At 47.9% G+C, this 20,578-nt stretch overlaps 1 protein-coding gene across 4 annotated transcripts in view; it reads left to right on the top strand.

The window, feature by feature from the left end:
• The window catches only part of RNF122 (ring finger protein 122), a 54,497-nt gene that overhangs the window by 2,844 nt on the left and 31,075 nt on the right, over positions 1-20,578 (top strand). The window contains exon 1 of one of the 4 annotated variants that reach the window (XM_084808169.1): positions 11,897-12,273. The exons of 1 other annotated variant lie outside the window; for it this stretch is intronic. In XM_084808169.1, the coding sequence (XP_084664295.1) occupies positions 12,249-12,273 (25 nt within the window). In that variant the 5' untranslated portion in view covers positions 11,897-12,248. Of the gene's footprint in view, positions 1-11,896; positions 12,274-20,578 lie in introns of those variants that run through there. 2 more of the 4 variants (XM_084808170.1, XM_084808171.1) reach the window with 2 other exon arrangements.

Here is a 20,578-nt window from a genome sequence, read left to right as displayed (position 1 = left end):
TCTATAGCAGGGGTGGCCAACTGGTGGCCCTCCAGATTTTTTGGCCTACAAATGCCATTAGCCCTAGCCAGCATAGTCGATGCGAGTTGTAGGCCAAAACATCCAGACTGCCACAAACTGACCACCCCTGTTCTATAGTCTTGTGCAGGATACACCGAATCGTGGAGGAGGAAAAGGGATCATGGCTTTCCTCCACCCCCACCCCCACCCCCACCCCACATGACAGATAGGATCTAAGAGCAAGGCACATTCCTTTTTGTTATTTTCCTCGTACTACTCAGACACACACACCCTTCCATGTCCTCAACCGCCATGGAATTCTCCTGCTTATTGTGCAAACGCACAGCCTCATTCAAGGAATGTCATGGGGGGGCAGACAACAACGTCTTCAGTTTGTAGCCTTCCCGTGTTTTCTCATTGCTTCTTCCATCTTTTTCTTTTCCACCAAAAAATCTGTTAAGGGGAAAAATAAGGAATAGCTGCACAATGCCTTTGGACTCCTAGCAGTAGCTGCCTTCTATCTGGAAGCAGGCCAAGCCTCAGTTACTGAGTTCCAAAGAACAGAGCGCTATTGTGTGAGAGACAATTGTATTGAGAGCAAAACAAAACTGCTTTGAGAGTTTACTAGAAAGCTGTACATACATTTATATAATAAATGAATGAATGAATGAATGAATGAATGTCATTTGGGGGAAGTATATTGAGGGTGAAGCCTAAAGTTCTTTACTGAGAACTTTGGGGCAAACTTTGGAAGCCTCGGGGCCTAAATGGGACCTGCCTCCCTCCATCATATGTTTTTATTTATTCAATTATTTCACAAAATATATGTACCACTTTTATTTTTTTACAACAAGAATCCCAAAGTGGTTCACAAAATAAAGCCATGTCAAAATGCAATAGAACAATAAAAACAGTAAGAGGTCTCATTAAAATGACCAGGGGTAGCTGGCAATGCCAGAGGTCACGAAAAGCCCCAGGCAAACAAAGATGTCTGCAGTTGTCTGCAGAAATGCTCCATGCTAGGAGGAGCCCACCTGATCTCGATGGGGAAATCATTCCACTTCGTGGGCGCCACAATGGAGAAAGCCCTCTTCCACACCACGACCAAGTGAACATCAGTAAGCAGCCGTGGTATGGTAAGCAAGGCTTACCTCTCTGAACATAAAGACTGGGATTGGCCTATATGGTAGAAGGCAATCTCTTAGATCAGTGGTGGGCAGAAAGTAGATCTCCAGATGTTTGGGACTTCAATTCCCAGCATTCCTGCCATTGGCCATGCTCGCAGGGGCTTCTGGAAGCTGAAGTCCATAACTTCTGGAGACCCATCTTCTACCCACCCCTGTCTTGGATAACCTGGTCCTGAGCTGTTTAGGGCCTTATAAACCAGCAATAACACCTTGAACATGGCTCAGTACCTAATCCTACCCTTTTGTTTCTCTCTCCTAACAGCATCTCTACACCAGCCTAAAATCCCACATTTAAAATGGGGCTTTCTGCTTCCGTTTTAAATGCAAATTCACAACAGACCCCCTTTACATGCGCTTCCTTCCCCTTTCCCTCTCCTCCTACCCCTTATCGGAGTCTTCCATATGTTTCATTGGTCTCGCTCCTCTTCTTGCGGCTTTTCCTTTTTCAGGGAGGGAACTCAAGCCAAACACAAGTGGGGTAATTTGTTAGCTCATTATGTTTAAAATGGAATAAAGGTCATTTAGTGCAGGAGATGCCCTGGAGGATCACGACATCACCTAAAGGGCCAGCAAACTTCCGTGAGTGAGCAATCTCAATAGCAGGATAAAAGCTCCATGTGATGAAGCCCTAAGTGCACCTAAAGAGAAGGAAATGCATTGGGCACCGGAAGGCAGATAGAATGGCAGCCAGCCGAATAGACAGTCATTCAGTCCATGATTTAAAACCTTACAGCAGTTCTATCACAGGACGGTCTTACAAGCCTGTGTGCATTTCGTAATCTTCTACACAAAGTCAGGGCTGGCCCTGCCAATAGGCAGAGTGAGGCAACTGCCTCAAGTAGCAGATGGGGGGGTGGCAGCAATAACCCCCTAGTTGTTCCACCTGGGCCTCATGGTTCTTTTTGTTGACAGTCAGAGCTCTGTGTGACATGGCCTATCCTGTACCCCCTAAAATTGGCCTGCTGCCCTCAGGTGTGGTAGAGGGTGCTATCCCATCACTAGTATTGAAGTAAGATTCTACTGGCAGTCCAGTCAGCTTCTGTATATGGAATGGGGGAGGCGGGACCATCTTGTCCTTCAGCTCAGACAGCACAATATCTTGGGCCGGCCCTGGGCAAAGTGTTCCAATACAATGGGGCTGCTATGGAAAATACCTTGCTCTGTTTACACACACACACACTTATCTCTTGGATAGAGAAGAGGTCATAAACATAGGCTTTCCGTGAGTTTTTAATTGTACTGCCTTCGTGGCGTTGTTGTGGGCTTCTTGAAGGCATCTAGTCAACTATTGTGGCAAACAGATGCTAGACTAAATGGAACTTTGGTCTGTTCCAACACGACTTCTCTTATGAACCAATGTCTGGAACTGGTAGAAGACTGGATGGGAACCAATACACTGAAGCTCAATCACAACAGAAATTGACGTGTTTTGGATAGACAGTTCTCCGGTTCAGGGAGATGGCATCCAACTTGGGGTTTCATTCCCACTGAAGGATCATGTTCACAGCTTGAAGAGTGCCTAAGATCCAGCATTGTCATTAATGGCTCAAGTAGACTCAGTGACTTGGCCTCTCCTGGACCAAATCCAGCCCACCTGAGGTCCCAATCTGGCTCTCTGGGGTTCCCTAGAAGACCACGCCCCTTAGCTCCACCCCCTTCCCCTGACCACAAAACATTTGGTGGTTCCCCGGTTGTTGTTCAGTTTTTCCCCCACTCTAAAATGTTGAAATACCCCTCCTAAGGCTTAGTTACTGGCATTAACAGCATTGAGTTAAAATTTTTGGCCCCACCCCCTTTGTCTTTGGCCCTGCTCACAAGTGGAATGAGGCAGTGGAGACTGGTGGCTCTGATTTCAGTGGGGCTGTGAATTCACTCTGGGTTTCAGTCAGAACCAAACAGCAACAATAAAGGAGCTATCCAAGGCATGGCCCCTATCCCCCAAAATAGGTTCAGCACCTTGGATAGCTCCTTTAGAGTTCAGGCTGGTTCTGACTGAAACCCAGGATGGATTCACAGCCCCACCACCATTGGAGCCACCAGCCCTCACTGGAATGAGGCCCCTGGAGCTTCTCTGAAATGGAATTCTCCAGCAGCGTGGCCCTCGGGCTGAAAGCGGTTCAACACCCCTGCTTTAAATGGCAATGTGTATTCCTTCATTTACTTCACAATGTGGTAAGCCAGCCCTGCTGCATTTGGGGGCCTCCTCCTCATTCTGCCAAGCAGGACCCTGGACCTCTGCTCCTAAAGTCCTGCCTTGAGGGCACCACAGCTGCCAGGACCGACACAGCCTATTTGGATCATAGCTCACCAGTGTTAAAAGAGCTCCCTTTGGCTGCCTGTCCACTTCTGATTCTCATTTCAGAGTGGTAGTATTCACTAGGGATGTCCAGATTTGCTTAAATCCGTTCCAGCTGTTTCGCCAATTGTCAAGCATCTTTCATTCTGTCATCTGCTCATTGATGGAAGAGGATTTTTCTCAACTTCCCAGACTTCCATGTGCGTCAGAAAGTGCGCACTTGTGCAAACATGTACTTCCGCAAATGCGCATTTACGCAAATCACCCCCCCCCCCAATTGGCACTTCCATGCTGTAGCCTATCAGGGGGGATGCTCATTTTCAGCGGGTTTCTTTTCAATTATTGGTAATTTTGTATGACTAAATCTGTGTACAATTCCAGAAAGTAAACAAAAAAAACAGCCTGCAAGTCCACGGACTCCGTGAGAGTCACCACAAGCTGGTCCACTGCAGACACTACAGGTCAGATTCAAAGAAATCTGAACTGACTTGAACCCATTGAAGATTTCTCCAGCATCCCTACTATTGACTTTAAAAGCCCCATATGGCTTGAGACCCAAACCCCTGAAGGAGCCCTTTTTCCCATACCATCCTGCCTGCACTCTCAGCATTAGCTGAGGTTTTCCTCTCTGTTCTCTCCTGGTTAGATGGTGAAGCAGAAGACAGCCAAAGAGAGGACTTAGGGGCAATCCTATGGCCGCTAGATAGCAGCTAGACAGCCATAGGATTGGTCAGTTCCCGGAGAACCACCTCCCCACCCCTGCCACCTCGTAGGCAGCGCGGATCATCCCCACACTCTGTGCTCTTAAGAGCAGCACAGAGCAGGGGGAAATAGGGCGTTCCCAGGGGCAGGGCAGGGAGTTCATAAGTGCCAGTACCACACTTCCTATGTGTCATCCGGCCTCCCCAACCCACACTCTGTCCCACGGCCAGGCAGCCAAAATTGGCCGTCTAGCTGTGAATGCAGGGTGGCTGGAGCATGGAGGAGATGATCCCCTCTGCACTCCTCCAACCATGCATCGGATAGGCGGTCTCCTCTGAGTTTGGAGGCAGCAGACCACCCCATAGGACTGTCCCCTTATTCAGACGCTGCACACCATCTAGGGAATTCCTTCCCCAGGGAGGAACATCCACATTGCTCCCTTTTAACTGCCAGGCAAAACTCTTTGTATTCCCCCAGATTTTTAAAGCATTTTAAAATCTGTTTCTATCTGCTGGTTGGTGGAGGTTTTTTTAAGATGATGATGATGTAGTTTTATTGTTAGTTGTTGTGGTCATTAAGAAGATTATGTGGTTTTATTGTTGTTGTTGTTGTTGATGATGTTATTCTTATTCTTATTTTGTAAACCGCCCTGAAACCAAATCCAGCGGACGGTGGTATCTCAGAAGTTTAAATAAATAAATAAATAAATAAATGTTCTTAGAGGTGCTCTAAACAAATCTCAGACACAGGCCATCAATAAACCTGCATATGGTTCTCATTGTGTGCAGTTAAGTACATGCAACTGTTCCCCGCCCCGCCCACCTGCCTGCCCCATCCTGCCAACACACACACACACACACACACTTCTTGAAACATAAGTAGCTATCTCCTTGAATGGCTGGGCAGCTGCCTGTCTGGACCTCAGCAGAATGCATGAACAACAGTAGATCACGTGACAACCGTGAAGGATGCTGTGTTCAGCCTGGATAGAAGGATGTGATCCTAGCGAGCACCTGCCCTGCGACTGGGACGGGTTATAATCCCAGACAAGCTCTGCGGTTGGCCGGGTGCCTTCCAGACCACCAGGGAATCCTCCTAAGAAATGTATCGGTTCCTTTGTCCGTAAGGGAGATCTTTTTTTACTGTGAAACAAGGCAGTGGGTCTAAGTTGCAGGTCACATTGATGTATCAAAATACCCCACTCCTCTCCAATGTAGCAGTGCCTCCTGGGAGTTCCCAGGTTAAGGAGAGAGAAAAACTCTTCGGAGGACTGTAGGGAGTTTCCAAAGCTGCTGCTGCTCCAGATCAGTTGTCGCCAAATATGCCTGCTTCTGCCACACAGCTGAAGAAGAGGTGAAAGGTGGCATGCAGCTCTGTATCTTATCCTGTGAGAGGAGCCATGCGCACCTAAGCATGTCTACTCAGAGGTGAGCCACGTGGAGTTCAGAGGCACTTACTCCTAGGTCAGTGTGTAGAGAAGGGTTGGGCAATGTCCAGGGGTCAGTGTACGGATTGCCCTCCCACTGGACCCCCACCAGGGGGCGCACCCCTGCCCACCCACCCCCATTGCGGCATTTGCTGCCAAAATTCAGTGGTGGCAGCAGCAAAAAAAGCAGCAAGTTTGCTTTAAAACAAAGGATTTAGAGTGAGGCTCATTTTAAAGCAAAATCACTGCTTTGGGGCTGCTGCACCAAACGCAGCTGTGAGTGCTGCAGCTTCCCTGGCCACAAAGGCCTGCAGGTAGCCTGTAGCCTGTGTGCTGCCCACCACTGGTGCATAAGATTGCACTGTAAGTTGTCTCTCCTGCACAGTGTGTGCGTGTGTGCGTGTGCACGCGCGCACATACTGGCTGACAGTAATCCAGTGCCTGTAAGTGCGTATCATTTTTAGAGGCAACTTTTCTTCCACCAAGATAGGGTCTTCTCAGTGGTTGCCCCATCCCTGTGGAATTCCCTGCAGAGAGATATTATACAGCTGGCTCCACCTATAGCTGCTTTTAAGAGGCCTCTAAAAACATACCTGCTCTCCCTGATTTTTAATTGAAAGGTTTTTATAGTATTTGCTGCTGTTAGAGATTTGAAGTTGTATTTTACTTTAACTGGCTTATTTTAAAATTGTTTAAATTTAAGGTGTTCCTATGACTGATGTGATATCAAATGGTATGTCTTTATACCGCAAGCCACCTTGGGAAGCCCACAGTCTTGGAAGGCAGCTAATATATATATATTAAATGCATGCTTTTAAAAAAAAAATGTACCTTATACCTTATTGAGGTTTAGCCTGCCATTTCAGATGTATGGCAGTTTCAAATGCAAATTAGGGAAGTGGGCGGAGGAAATCAAACCTAGCATAAACAGGAATGGTTCCTCATTTTTCCTTCAAATATACATTTTCTTTGGCACTTCAAAATTATTTTAGAGATAGAGCACATGTTTTGCCAAGAAGAAAGAGATGAGGAGAGAGGGAGGAAGAAAAACATTGCTGCAAGGGAAAGGTAGAATACGTGTTTTTCCAGCATTTGTCTGTGATGGCAACATTACTTATAAATACAGAGGCCTCTGGGTGTGATAAGCGCCTTCTCTTAAACAAGCCTCTGAAAACAATGTGAGATTGTGTAAATACACAAACACAGAAAGAGAGAGAGAGAGAGAGAAGACTGTGTTATAGGATAACTGCTTTAGCATTTGACATGTATTGAAAAGTTAGTTGATACTGTTTTTGATTTGCCTCACAGTGCAATTCTGTACATGTCTACTCAGAAGCAAGTCTCACTGTTTTCAATGGAGCTTCCTCCCCATGTAGCCTCAGTTTGTAAACCAACATAAGGGAGGAGAAGGAGAGTTCAGAAAACTTTACAAGATACTCAAAAATGCTGTCATTTTTTCTGCTTCTCAGTTTTTCCATTTCCAAGGACTGACATTAACAACACATTGTACCTGTACATTGACTCCAGACCTGGGTGAGTTCTCATGAGGCCCCCACAGCTGCTGCTTCAGGCTCCTTGGCTCACTGTACAACAAGGCAAACAGAGGGTGGGTGGCTGCTGTAGAGAGCTCTGCCAGCCTCTCTCTCACTGTGGCAAATGCCATGGCAGAAGAGCAGCTGGTGGGGCTCTCCGGAACACCTGCTAGAAGTGGCAGGGCAGGAGTGGCAGCAGGCCCTCCCTGGGGGGCAGGAGGGAGAAGCGCAATTCTTTGCACCTCCCGCTCTGCCACCTGACGTTGGGGCCTCATCTTACTTCATGGGAGGGCCAGCCCTGATGAAGTTGGATAGTATGGTACTGAGCAGAGGGGATCAGGAACCATAGAGAAGGATGGATGAGACTGAACGGGGCATTGGGCAAAGCATCTGATGTGCCTGTCTTGTTGTATAGCCCCATCGTGGGCCTCTCCCATTGTGTATTCTGTGGCTAATCAAATGCAGTACCATTGTTTGCTAAAGCTGGGATCAACAAGGTGTGGGGCATGAGGGTGGATTTGTCTGACTGTGGATTAACAGTTTAGTCCAGGAGGTGGATGGAAGGGCAAGGCCAAAACACCCCCATTCTCAGTGAACGTTTAGTGTTTACAAATAGGACCTGCGACAAAGGTTGCAGTACAGAGTGCTCCTGTTCAGTGTTTCAAGTCAGCCAGCCATGACCTTTTCCAGGGGTACTCCATTCCATAGGATTGCTCTGCATGTCATGATGCTTCCAACTCAAAGTCTCTGGCATATATTCCAGTGGTATTACCTTAGCTGCAGCCTGCAGCTAGGAGGCAATCCAAACCAGGATCTGGCAAGGGGTTGGGGGGCAAGATCACTGGGTAACCTTGAGTCAGTCACGGGGGCTGGTTGCATGTAATGATAGCCCATGGGTTGCTGTCACGGATAAACAGGAGAGGACAGGCATACTGTCTGCAGCACACCTGCCACTTCCACTTTTATCACACAACCCACAATATGTTCCTTCATGGGGTGTGGAGCATGACATGCGAACCCAGTCCACTAGTGGTTTGTTTACAGGCTAAAGACAGAAATAAAATTCAGAGTGATCTTGATAGGCTGGAGTGCTGGGCTGAAAACAACAGAATGAAATTTAATAGGGATAAATGCCAAGTTCTGCACCTAGGAAAAACAAAAACAAATGCACAGTTACAAGATGGGGGATACTTGATGCAACAATACTACAAGCGAGAAGGATCTTGGAATTGTTGTCGATCACAAGCTGAATATGAGCCAACAATGTCATGTGGCTGCAAAAAAGTCCAATGCTCTTTTGGGCTGCATTAATAGAAGTATAGCCTCCAAATCACATGAAGTACTAGTTCCCCTCTACTCAGCACTGGTTAGGCCTCATCTGGAGTACTGTGTCCACACTTCTGGGCACCATACTTTAAGAATGATGCAGACAAACTGGAGAGGGTTCAGAGGTAGGGATGTCAGAGAATTCCGCCACGGACTCCAGTGAATGGGGGGATTCACTGCAGTGAATCCCCCCAGAATCTGTGGCGGAACACCCCCCACCCACTCCACGGAATCCCCCCGGGATGGAGCTTACCTGGCAGCGGATGCGGATGCGGCGGCGGCAGCTCCGGCTGGTCTCCCAGCCGCTGCCAGGCTGCTGCGGCCGCAAATGGCGGCCATCGTAGCGGCCACCATTTGCGTGGCTGCCTTTTGTCGTGATAGGCTACGTAAATACTTACATAGCCTATCACAGTTTGGCAGCCACGCAAATGACGGCTGGCATAGTGGCCGTAGCAGCCTGGCAGCAGCCAGAATTCCAGCTGCGGCCAGCCCCGGCCAGCGGCTCCACGGAGTCACCATGGAGCGGAGCCAGCCAGGGAGGATTCCGGGGGGAGGGACGGAGCACCTCCCCCCCACCGCAGATGCCCCGGAACAGACGGGTGAGTGGGATTCGTATATCCCTATTCAGAGGAGGGCAACGAAGATGATCAGGGGACTGGAAACAAAGCCCTATGAGGAGAGACTGAAAGAGAAGAGAAGATTGAGGGGAGATATGATAGCAGTCTTCAAGTACTTGAAAGGTTGTCACAGAAAGGAAGGCCAGGATCTCTTCTTGATCATCCCAGAGTGCAGGACATGGAATAATGTGTTCAAGTTAAAGGAAGCCAGATTCCAGCTGAACAAATGAAACCGATTACCTAGGGAGGTGGTGGGCTCTCCCACACTGGAGGCATTCAAGATGAGGCTAGACAGCCATGTGTCAGGGATGCTTTGACTTGGATTCCTGCACTGAGCCAGGGGTTGGACTTGATGGTCTTATAGGCCCCTTCCAACCCTACTATTCTATGATTCTAAACAACCCCGTGGCTGTCGTTACATGAGAACCAAGTCGCTATCTCTCAGTCTAAGCTACCTCACAGGATTCTTGTCAGGATAAAGTGGTGTGGGAGGAGAAAGAGAACCACTTGGAGGAAAGGTGGGGCAGAAATGTAATAAATTACAGGTGCCCCCTCCCCAGGCCCAGAGCTCCAAGCAGTTGTCTGGTCACCTGTCCCTAAATCTGGCCCTGAGGTGGGCTGTTTATTTCATGAATGGTCTAACTCTGTATAAGGTAGCTTCACTAGTACTCAAATTGGGGGGGCTTAATGAACCCTCCAAGCCCGACTCCTCCCAACTTTAGCCAAATTATGTCCCATTGTCTTCTAAAATCAGTAAAGAGAAGCCAATCCCCCCCGCCGCTGCCGCCACCACCTCCCAGAATGGTTCAGTTAGGTAAAGTTAATGGTCTTGTGCCCCCCTCTATCTTGAGAAAATAATATGGACTAATATAATGTGTTATATGTGGGGCTGCCCTTGGAGACAACTCAGAAGCTTCAATTGGTTCAGCACTCGACTGCTAGGATTCTGGCTAGTTTAGCTGGGCGGAGTCTTCCAGAATTGCACTGGGCTGCCTATTCATTTCTGAGCCCAGTTCAAGGGGCTGGTGCTTACTTTTAAAGCCCTAAATGACTTGGGAACCAAGGACCTGAAAGGGTGCCTTCTCCAGTCCCATATCATTCTGCTGATCATGTATTAGGTTTTTCAGATGAGAACCTTTGAGTACATTAGCTGGTGAAGTTTGTTGTGTTTGAACAAAGGACATGGCCTTTTCTGTGGTGGTGTCATGACTTTAGCATACGTAGAGAAATTGGACTGCCACTGACATCACAACTTTTCCAGCACCAGGTTCAGTCATTTTTATCCACCCATGTCTGCATGCATTGCCTCTTTCCGCAGTTTTAGGGTTTTGTTGCCTCTCAGTTTTATGTTATATTTCTATTGTCAGCTGCAGCATTATATACCACCTTGGAATCCATCAGAATTTAACAAAATAAATAGCTTTGTTACCTTTATTTCCAGAGGGTCAAAAGTAAATATTACATAAAGAAAGAATAACTTCTATGCAATAAAAATGGAACTAGCAAAAGAATGGGAAAACTTCCTTGGGATATATTGTTGATGGTTGGATTGGAAGGTTCTGGCAAATAGCGTTAGCTGAAAAATTAACATCTCGTCGTACACTGATTAGAGGAGAAACAATGGGATTGACATTTGTTCAATGGGGGACTCTGACCTCTGAAACCTCTGTCTATCCTATGTTCTGCGGGCCAGAGCAAGGCAAGGCAGAAGGAGCAAGGGAGGCTTTTACAGACTCTCCACCCTCCTTCACTGTATTTTGACATAGAGGACTTCCGGCAGATCCACATCCTCGCCTCTCCCCACCCACGAACACCCCCCTTTCCTCCCTCCCTTCCCTTCCCTTCTCCGAGGTTGCAACACCGACCTCAAGAGCAGAGCTACTACGGAACTTTCCCCAGTGGCGGGACGGGGGAGGGGGATGGGGGAATCTGAGTGGGGATTTTCCCCTCCAAAGATGCAAGTCTCAGAGGTGGAAATCCCCAGTAACCAATGGCCCCTGAGACACTTTCTAGGGGCCACAGGGTTGCTCTCTAGGAATTCCCAAGCATCTTTCTGCACTGGTATATTCACCTGAAAGCAAGAGAAAGAAAATTACATATGTTCAATTATGAGTGATAGTAAATCTACATATGAAACTGTTGAAGAAGGTACTATAACGGAGTTGCTGTTTTTTTCCTCCCCTCAATAACTGAAGTTCTTATTATTCATAAACATTGTTTTTAATGATCACATTGTTTGTATATAAAGACAACAACGATGGACTTATTTTTATTATTTTTTTAAGGGTGCTATCCTATGTTGGGAGTTGCAGGACTTCTTCTGCATTGAGCAGGGGGTTGGACTCGATGGCCTTGTAGGCCCCTTCCAGCACTACTATTCTATGATTCTGTGGGTTAGTGTTGCAGGCTAAATGCGGCAAGCCAGCTCTGCTGCGTTTAGGGGCCCTCCTGCTGGTTCAGCTGAAAGGGGCCCTTGACCTCTGCCCCAAAGTCCTACCCTCAGGGCACCAAACACGCCCCCCTGTAATCCGAGCACTCCGCTCCTCCATAATTAAAACCCACAGCCCTACCACGTCCAGGGTTACCGCTGACCCCATCCCACCCCCACTTAAGCTTCTGGCCGGATCGCTGAAGTCCTTCAGGGTAATAAGGCATCCCTCCCCCCCCCCCGCCCCTTTTTTGTTGTTGTTCTGAAAGGCGATAGGCTGGAGCCACGTTCGCAAGCCAGCCTATCGGGACGCCGCTCTGGGTTACATCAAAAGCAAAGATGCTAATAAGCCCGGCTCGCTGGGGGTGACGATTGGCTGGGCGAGTGGGGGGGCGGGGCTTGAGTGCCCGGGGTCAGTTTCCAAAGCCGCGCAGAATGGCTCGTCCGGGCACGATCTGTTCCCGGGCCGGGGGCCGGCGGGTCGCCTCGGAGCGCTCGAGCGCCGCTCGTGGGAACCCGCCGCTGGAGGAGCTCTCTTCGCGGCCCTTCCTCTGCTAGCTCGCCCTGCTCCGGGAAGGGGAGAGCGTCAGCATTGTCCTTTTGCGCGCTGCTAAGCCCCGATCAAAGGGCGCTTGGAGAACGCGGAGGGAGAGGCGGGGAGCGCCTTTGAAATTCTGCCGGCGCGTCTCGTTTTTGTTTTCGTTTCCGTGCAAGCAGCTGCGCGGGGGACTCTGATGCACCCGTTCCAGTGGTGCAACGGTGAGCCAGGGCGATGAGATGAGGAGGGGAGCGCGTGCTCGGCGGATATCCATCCCCCACCCCCCCCTCGCGCGCGCGCGCCCCGTCCCTGCCGTGATAATCACGGCAGTCGCAAGACCTCGTAGCCGTTGCGGCCGAGTTCACTGTCCGAGCCCCGCGTGGAGCTGAGCAGCGAGTCTTGTTTGTTCTGTTAACCCCGGTCCCCAGGTCGCTTGGAAGAGATGCGAGGAGAAGAAGCCCGCGGGGCGATATTGGGGGAGGGGGGAGGGGGGGCTGCGTCCGCGCGAGCGGAGGGGGAGGCTGCCGAGCTGATCTCGCTCGGCTCTTTGTTCCCACTTTCGGAAAGCCTCCTCGAGATCCCCGTTCCGCGCGTCCCGGGCATCGCCGCCTCTTTGCCGTGAGCGGATCTTTCGCACTCGAAAGCTTGGCGAACTGCTTGGTGGCTTTTTCGCTGGTCCTCTCAAACCTGTCGCCCTCCGGTCACTCTGTGTGTGTGTGTGTGCGGGGGGGGGGGGGTTCCTAATGGGCAAATCGGGCTATCTGATTTTCCCTTAAGTTCCTTTATAAGCATCGCTTTGCATTTTCACAGCACAGTCCTATACGTATTTACTCCGCAGCAAGGTGCATTGAGTTCAATGGAGCTTACTCCCCGATAAATGGGCATGGAATTGTAGGGTAGAGCTCCAATTCCCACCACCACCATTATTTTTTCTGTTCCTCTTGATGATGATGATGATAGTTGCTAGGGAACATGGGCAGGAGGGTGCTATTGTACTCATGTCCTACTTGTGGGCTTCCCACAGGCAGTTGGCTGGCCACTGTGTGAACAGAATGTGGGACTAGATGGACCCTGGTCTGATCCAGCATGGCTCTTTTTATGGTCTATTAATAATCAACATATCATCACCCTCTTTTTCCACAAAGATCTGCGCCCAAAGCAACTTGCAGCAATTAAACAACCAACAGAATGCAAAGCAGTAAAACAGATCAAAAGTGCCATCGCAAAACGGAAATAATAAAACAACCAGGGGAGGTTATAATTAAATACAGACCTCTTCTGAGGATGTCAAGTCTACCTATTGCTAAACAGTTGCTGGACTGTTCCCAGGCCTTTTCATTTCAACTGCAAAAGTTTTTGCCCTAAGAATGACTGCATTCCAGACACTGGTTTTATTCTGGTAAAACTTTTTTCCCCCTCCAAAGTAAGCATTGGGTTTCCTTTGGGACTCCCCCCTGCCCACCTCCCCATATACACACTTCTGGAGAGAAGGAGATGAGAATGAATGGCTCTCCCAGTGGTGGTGGGGGCAAGAAATGTGAAATTCCCCATCTGGAGGGGGGAAGGGCATCTTTGCGCAGTTTAGCAGGAGAAGCTTCTTAAAATCCTATTTGGCTGTTTAGTTTTGGGGGGAGGGTTTTGTTCAGAAGGTCTAGCAGATGGTGGCTGCTTTTGTAAATGGCTAATGGGTAATTAAAAGGAGCAGAGCCCTGCTTGGGATGAGCCCGGATTAATTATTTCAAGCCGCTTTTGTTCTCTGGCTTTCTTCTTCCTTCCTTCCCTCTCTCCTCCCCATAACCCCCTAAATCTCCTTCTATAGTTTCATGAAATTTAACTAACCAGCAGCCTCTGAGCCATGTGCTTCAAAGACAATGGAAGAAAAGGGGAGCAAGAGGAGAGAGAGATGGTTTATTTTGAGTACACACAGGCATTGAGGAACCAAAGTCAGTGACTCAATTAACCTTTTATGCTTCCCTTCACTGCTGCTTTGGCTAGCCAGTAGCCAGCCTGCCCCCACTCACTCACTGTAGGAACAAAGTCGAGTCATAGGAATACAGGAAGGTGCCTTATACCGAGTCAGACCATGGGTCCATCTAGCCCAGTATTCTCAACACTGACTGGCAGCAGCTCTCCAGGATTTCAGGCAGCAGTTTTCCCTGCCCAGCTGGAGCTGGCAGGGTTCGAACTTGGGACCTTCTGCATACAAAGCATGTGCTGTACCGCTGAGCTGTGGTCCCTCCCATCTCTTCAGTGTCTGGGCCTGCTACAATGAAGTTATAGCTCAATGCAGTTTTTTTTTTTTAATCCGCTCCCTAAGAGTCTGGGGATCCTTTTGGCAATGTCATAGCTAAGGAGCAGAGGTTTGTTCTTTCTGATCTGTAGATGGCTTGCAACTTTGACAGCCAAACCTACTGCATCAGGGTAGGTTTTTTATTGCTCTAACAGGACATCTGTCATCTGTATTGCAATAATAATTCTTATACATACTTGTCTGGTGACGACCACCAGCGCACTGAAAGATCTGTAAGCCTGCCTCAACCTGGCACCCTCCAGATGTTTTAGGCTACAACTGCAAGCATTCCTGACCATTGGCCATGCCCACTGGGGCTGCTGGGAGTTGAGGTCCAAAACATCTGGAGGGAACACGGTTTGGGAAGGCTGATCTTTGTTATTTCTTTGTTCTGTAATAACATGTATATAGTGCTTTCAAGTATTCAGCATGCTTCACATGCATTCTCCAGTTGTGACCCTTACAACAACCCTGTAAGGTAAGCAGCATTATTATCCCCCATATTGCAGATGGAAAGACTGAGAAATTGGGCTGGTTTGCACAATCACTGCACCCTACCATGGCTTATTAAAGCCATGGTGGGTTGCAGCATGGGTGGGTGACCACTTTAAATATTCAGCCCCCAGTGGGGGGTTGCCATGGTTTGTTATGTTGTTAAACAACCCTCAAAATAACCCTACAACAGACCATGGGTTATTTGGGGGTTGTTTAACCTTCAAAAGAGCCTCGTGTGGCACACAGTGGTAGGCGGCAGTATTGCAACCGAAACTCTCCCCGCGACCTGAGTTCAATCCTGGTGGAAGCTGGGTCCCAGGTAGCCGGCTCAGGTCGACTCAGCCTTCCATCCTTCCGAGGTCGGTAAAATGAGTACCCAGCTCGCTGGGAGAAAGGTAGTCACAACTGGGGAAGGCAATGGCAAACCACCCCGCTATAGTCTGCCGTGAAAACGCCAGCGAAAGTGGCGTCCCACTAGGAGTCAGCAATGACTCGGTGCTTGCACAGGAGGAGCCTTTCCTTTCTTTAACCATCAAACATCCCCTGCCACCCAGGTTCAGACAACAGATCAAGCCAGGGCTTGAATAAGCAACCTGGCACAGCTCGCTGTGGCTGAAATAAGCCATAGTAGGCTGCGTTGATCATGCAAACCAGGTCAGGGTGTAGCTTTCCTAAGGCCCCCTAGTATGAGTTCATGGCACAGGTGAGATTCAAACCGGGGACTTCCTGATGCACAGCCACTACAATACGTCATCTATCAATACTTTAGCATCAGCATACTGGACAACGCATGTGATTTCTTTGCTTTATCGCTCCTATAGAGCACATCATAATATGCAGCACGTGTAACATGAACCCATCAGAAGCATACCCATTTTACAGAGTGGGCAGGTGAATTGGAGGAGAGATGTTTGTCCAGTTGAGAAGTTCATCTACATGCATACATACAATTAGAATTGGGGGGGGGGAGAGCAAAGAAAAGCTTGCTGGCCCTTCCCCTCTGTCTCATCCTTGCCACCAACTCTGCAGCCTTCAGTGCACTGGGGGCTGGATGTTTGCAACGGGAAGCTGGTTCTACTTATGTAGGCTCCCCACTGCAGAAGTTACCCCTCCAACACACAGATGGCTGTGGAGATGGGCAACAAGGACATGATGGAGGGGGTGAGCCCATGGGTTTGTTCCCACTCTCACCTTCACATGATTCTAATTGTGGGTGGTGATGGTGGGGTTGAACATCTGTATTTGGCTATTGTGATTTGCTCGAGGCCACCACGTTGACTGTTGAGGGGGGATTTTAATCCAGATCTTCTGGATCTGTGTCCAGCACTGGACTGCAATGACTCTTAAGCCTATATCTGTGCATTTGGAGGTCATGTCCCAGCACCGGTGTCCTAAGCTCAGTACACCAAAAGCAAAAAGATGTCACCTGTTTCCCACAGGGACCAACCAGGTGACCCCCAGGAAGCCCACAAGAAGGGTATGAAGGCAATTACCCTCTCACCTCATTTCTCCCCAGAAATGGGGACTGAGAGACACCTTGGCTCTGAAACATGGAGGTTGCATCCAGCCATCATGAGTAGAAGTCATTGATGGAACTTATCCTTCCAGATATGTTGGACTCCAGCTCCAATAATCCCCTAGCCAGTGGATGGGAGTTGCAGTCTAACACATCTGGAAGGAACAAAGTTGGGGACAGCTGCTCCAAATGGACCCTATCCTGCATTAAGGGTACATGCATGTTTAGTTAAAAAAAAAAAAAAGTCCTACAACTCTAGGCAATCTCCAGTTAAAGAACCCACAGTGAGCCTGGGATGTCTTGAAAACCAGGACAATGGCTAGAGGGGAATTAATTTTTATCAGGAATTTGTAATACAAAGTATTTTTGGGTGGCTTGGTCTTGCCAGGACAATTAAGACCCATTCGCTTTACCAAAGAGCTGCTCCTGATGGAGGTGAAAACTGCTAGAACTGGTTGGTTTGCTTTTTGCTTTTTAATGTTTTATTTGCAAACATGACAATAACAAACAAAACCAACAACAACAGGGAGACCCACAACAGAAAAAGAAGAGAGAAAAAGGAAAGAAATAACATATCATAAAACATGCCCATACACGATAATCATTTACATATCCCTTATTTTTTTTAAGAGGGGAAAAAGAAGGATTTGACACTTCTGTTTCAAATATATCAACATAAGCAGTGCATATATCTAAATAAACATCCATACAAGATTGACAGCTGTAAGAGATACATTCAAAAGGAGCAAGAGCAGTAAGATCTTCAGTCCATTGAATGATGGGTGTCCAGCCTTCCAAGCTTGAAGTATAAGTCTCTTTGCAACTGTAAGAGCTCTCGGTATCCACTTTTGCTGTCCATTTTTGTTAATCTCCGCATCACAGGGACGTAATTTAAAAGGGCATGGACATCTGCTATTACAGATCTTTCAAGAGCAAAATGTACATGAGCAATGACTGGCAACCCAAAAAGAAGCTGCTACAGGACCCGCCTGCACCACATGCCTCAATGAGGCATTGTCCTCGTTACATTGCCAGCATCTTCTTAAGAAGCCTCTGTGGTGTCCAAAATAAATGAAACATCATTTTTTATTGATCAGCCTCAATTTTAAATCTACAGAAATAATACATATGGAAGCTAGAGCAACTTTCCATTGATAAGAAGTGGTTTGTTGATACGGAGCAATGCAACTGCCAGCCTGCATTTTTGGACTCTCTTTGGGGGTGTAGCTATCAAGACTGTTGTGAAGAGTGCCCACACTTCAGAAACATCAGGGAAAGTTTCTGCCATTCCCTGGTTATTCTGAAGTCAGCCTGGTATCTTGCTTCTCCAGGCACAGAAGAAGCATAGAGGCTTTTCTTGATCTTGTGCTCTCGCCAGAGCAAAATATGTTCTCTCCAGTGATGAGCGGGCAAGTGCGGTTGTGGATCCTTGTCTAGGCACCTGAGCATGAATGGCTGATAGAAGAGCATGCATTTGGGGCAGGGGGGATACTCCTGGTGGACTGAATGCTGGGACCTGGGTTCAGGTCCCAGCTCAGTCACTGACTTGTGGGCAAAGCACTGAGCAAGTTGTTGGGTCCCTCTGTCTCATTTCCAGCCACAAAACAGGGATGCTAGTGATCTGTACTTTACAGGGTTCTTTTAAGCATGAGCAATTTGTGGATTAATTTAAGGCCAGACTCGGCCTTGAAATATTGTGGAGACACCTGTGAGCATGTACAGAGTGCCTTCACCGAGTAATCTGAACTAGCTCTCACACATCTGGGATAGTCAAGGTGCTGTTGCCAGGCTTTGGGCCAAACGTGATGTGACATAGGAGATCCATGACCAACATTTGTATTGCATCCTTCTTCCAACAACCTCAGGGCAGTGTTTTCCTCCCAACAGCCCTGTGGGGTAGGTAAGGCTGAGGGAGCATCACTGGTCTAAGGTCACTGAGAGATGTTCATGGCTGAGTGGGGATTTGAACCCAGATCTCCCCAGGCTTAAGCCCAAAACGGTAACCACTATGCCACTTTGGCTTTCATGGGCTAGCGACTCAAATGTCAACACAATGCCACTTTAATGGAATCGAGGCAGAGAGGCTCCCATTCTTAAATTAGACCAGTGCAGGGAGGGGAATGTTTAATCCATTCCACCACCACCCTGCCCATGCCATTTTCCTGATGTAAATCTCTCTGGCCTGATTGAAATCAGAGCTCCATGTGGCTGCATTAAAGTAAAAAAAAAAGACAAGGAAAGAGAAAAGTTTGGAGATTCTATTATAGATTGCTCCTGTCATGTCTGATTTGGCCCTTAGAACTTGAGCCCTGAATGATGCACTCACAGCGTATAAGTCATTATCATTAATAATTAAGAACCCGAGTCTGGAGTCTGTAAATCTTAAAACTCTGGTACAGAAATGGGCTTTTAAGGCACCAACCGGCAATCAAGCAGAGGCCCGAGATGCAGGAAGTTTCCAGGGTGAGCCCTTGCAATCTCCAGTTCAAAAGGACCAAGTACTAGCTGATGGGGCCCATCTCTCTCTGCCTCAGACCTGGGATGCTATTCATCATACATCAGCCTTGCCCCAACCTGGTGCCCTCCAGAGGTTTTGGACTACAACCTCCATCAGCCTCAGCCAGTATGGCTAACGGAATTCTGGGAGCTGTAGTCCAAAACACCTGCAGGGAACCAGGTTGGAGAAGGCTGTTGTAGAGAATATGAGGCCAGAACTGGTATAATGCACCTTCTTGTTTTCCTAAGAGAAATACATTAAGGATGCAATCCTATGCATGTTTCCACAAAAAAAAAGTCCTACAACTCCCAGCAATCCCCAGCCAGCCATGCTGGTTGGGGAATGCTGGAAATTGAAGGATTTTTATTTATTTTTTAAATTCTTGGCCACCTTTCAGGGCAGAAGCCCTCCCAAGGCGGATCACAGCAATAACATACATAAAAACAGTTAAAATATTAAAAGCAGTAAAAACATAAATACAATAAAATAGCAAATAAAAACAAAAATAAAAGCTGGCAATAAAACCAGCAACAACAGCGGTCATATCAAGAGAAGGCCACAGTAAAATAATATATTTTTAAGGCCTTCTGAGAAGCCTGCAATGATAGCATGACAGATCTCTGATGGCAACTTGTTCCAAAGGTGTGGAACCACTGCAGAGAAGGCTCTCTCATGTGTGGTCACCCACCTAACTGCTCTCATGGGTGGGCAGATGAGAAGGGCCTTCTCTGCAGTGTCTAAACATTTAGATAGAAAAAACTTTTCTGTCTAAACATGCACAGGATTGCACCCTAAGTTTTTTTCTATGCGCAGCTCATCTTCAAAGCGGAGGAGGTCTACACAGCTAAAGGCTGCCCATCCTGCACTGTTATGTTTCTGCTCGTTCACATCTCTCCCCAAGTGACTTATCTCAGCCATGCTTTTGAAAAGTGGGCCACACTTTGGGCTGGATTCAGTACTAGGGCTGCTCATCAGGCACCCTGGCTGAGCCATATGGTTTTGGGTGGCCCGAAGTTTATTTTGTGACACAGACCTTTATATGTCTGCTCAAATGTAGAAAGCCCCAGTGAGTTCAAGGAGATTTACTCCCAGGTAAACTGGCATAAGACTGCAGCCTTTGTGTCCAGGTTTGTTTTTGTTTTGTTTTTAAAATCCCTTTGGCTTACTCAGGCTACCACCTGCATGTCCTGATCAAATAACGAACCAGCTTTCGCATACTCTGACTCTCTCCAGAGAACAGTCACTGCTCCGTCTTGCTGTTATTCACTCTCAGGAAACCAGATTGCATCACCTGCTCACCCACATGCAAGCAGTCGCATCATCCAACATCTTGTTTCAGTTTCTCTCTTTAATTCTGCACACGTGATTGATCCACTCTTGCTATATCAGTTAGCAGACTCTGCAGGGGAGTGACTAGCATCCATCAAACATGGCTGTTCCTCCAATTTTTGCATGAATGTTATATTTGTGTATAATATGTATTATATTTCTTTATATATTATATACATTAAAAGGGGGAACTGCTTCCCCTTACCCCCAAAAAAGTGAGTTGGAGAGAGCAGCACTGGGGAAGCCAACCCCCACCCCACCCCCACAATTTATATGCATTCAGGAATCTGATTGATATTCAGAGGGCCTTCTCTCCAGCAGGAAATTGACATGAATAGCCTCACTTTCTCACCAGGGGATTCTGGGGCTTGTAGTAAGAAAAGATGCTCCAATGAAGAT

This window comes from Heloderma suspectum, chromosome 6, assembly GCF_057233095.1.
Source record: "Heloderma suspectum isolate Gila_16-S chromosome 6, 16-S_ref, whole genome shotgun sequence".
In the NCBI taxonomy this organism is placed as follows: Eukaryota; Metazoa; Chordata; class Lepidosauria; order Squamata; family Helodermatidae; genus Heloderma; species Heloderma suspectum.
The sequence above is the reverse complement of the archived record's forward strand: the minus strand, read 5'-3'. Positions and strand labels throughout refer to the sequence as shown.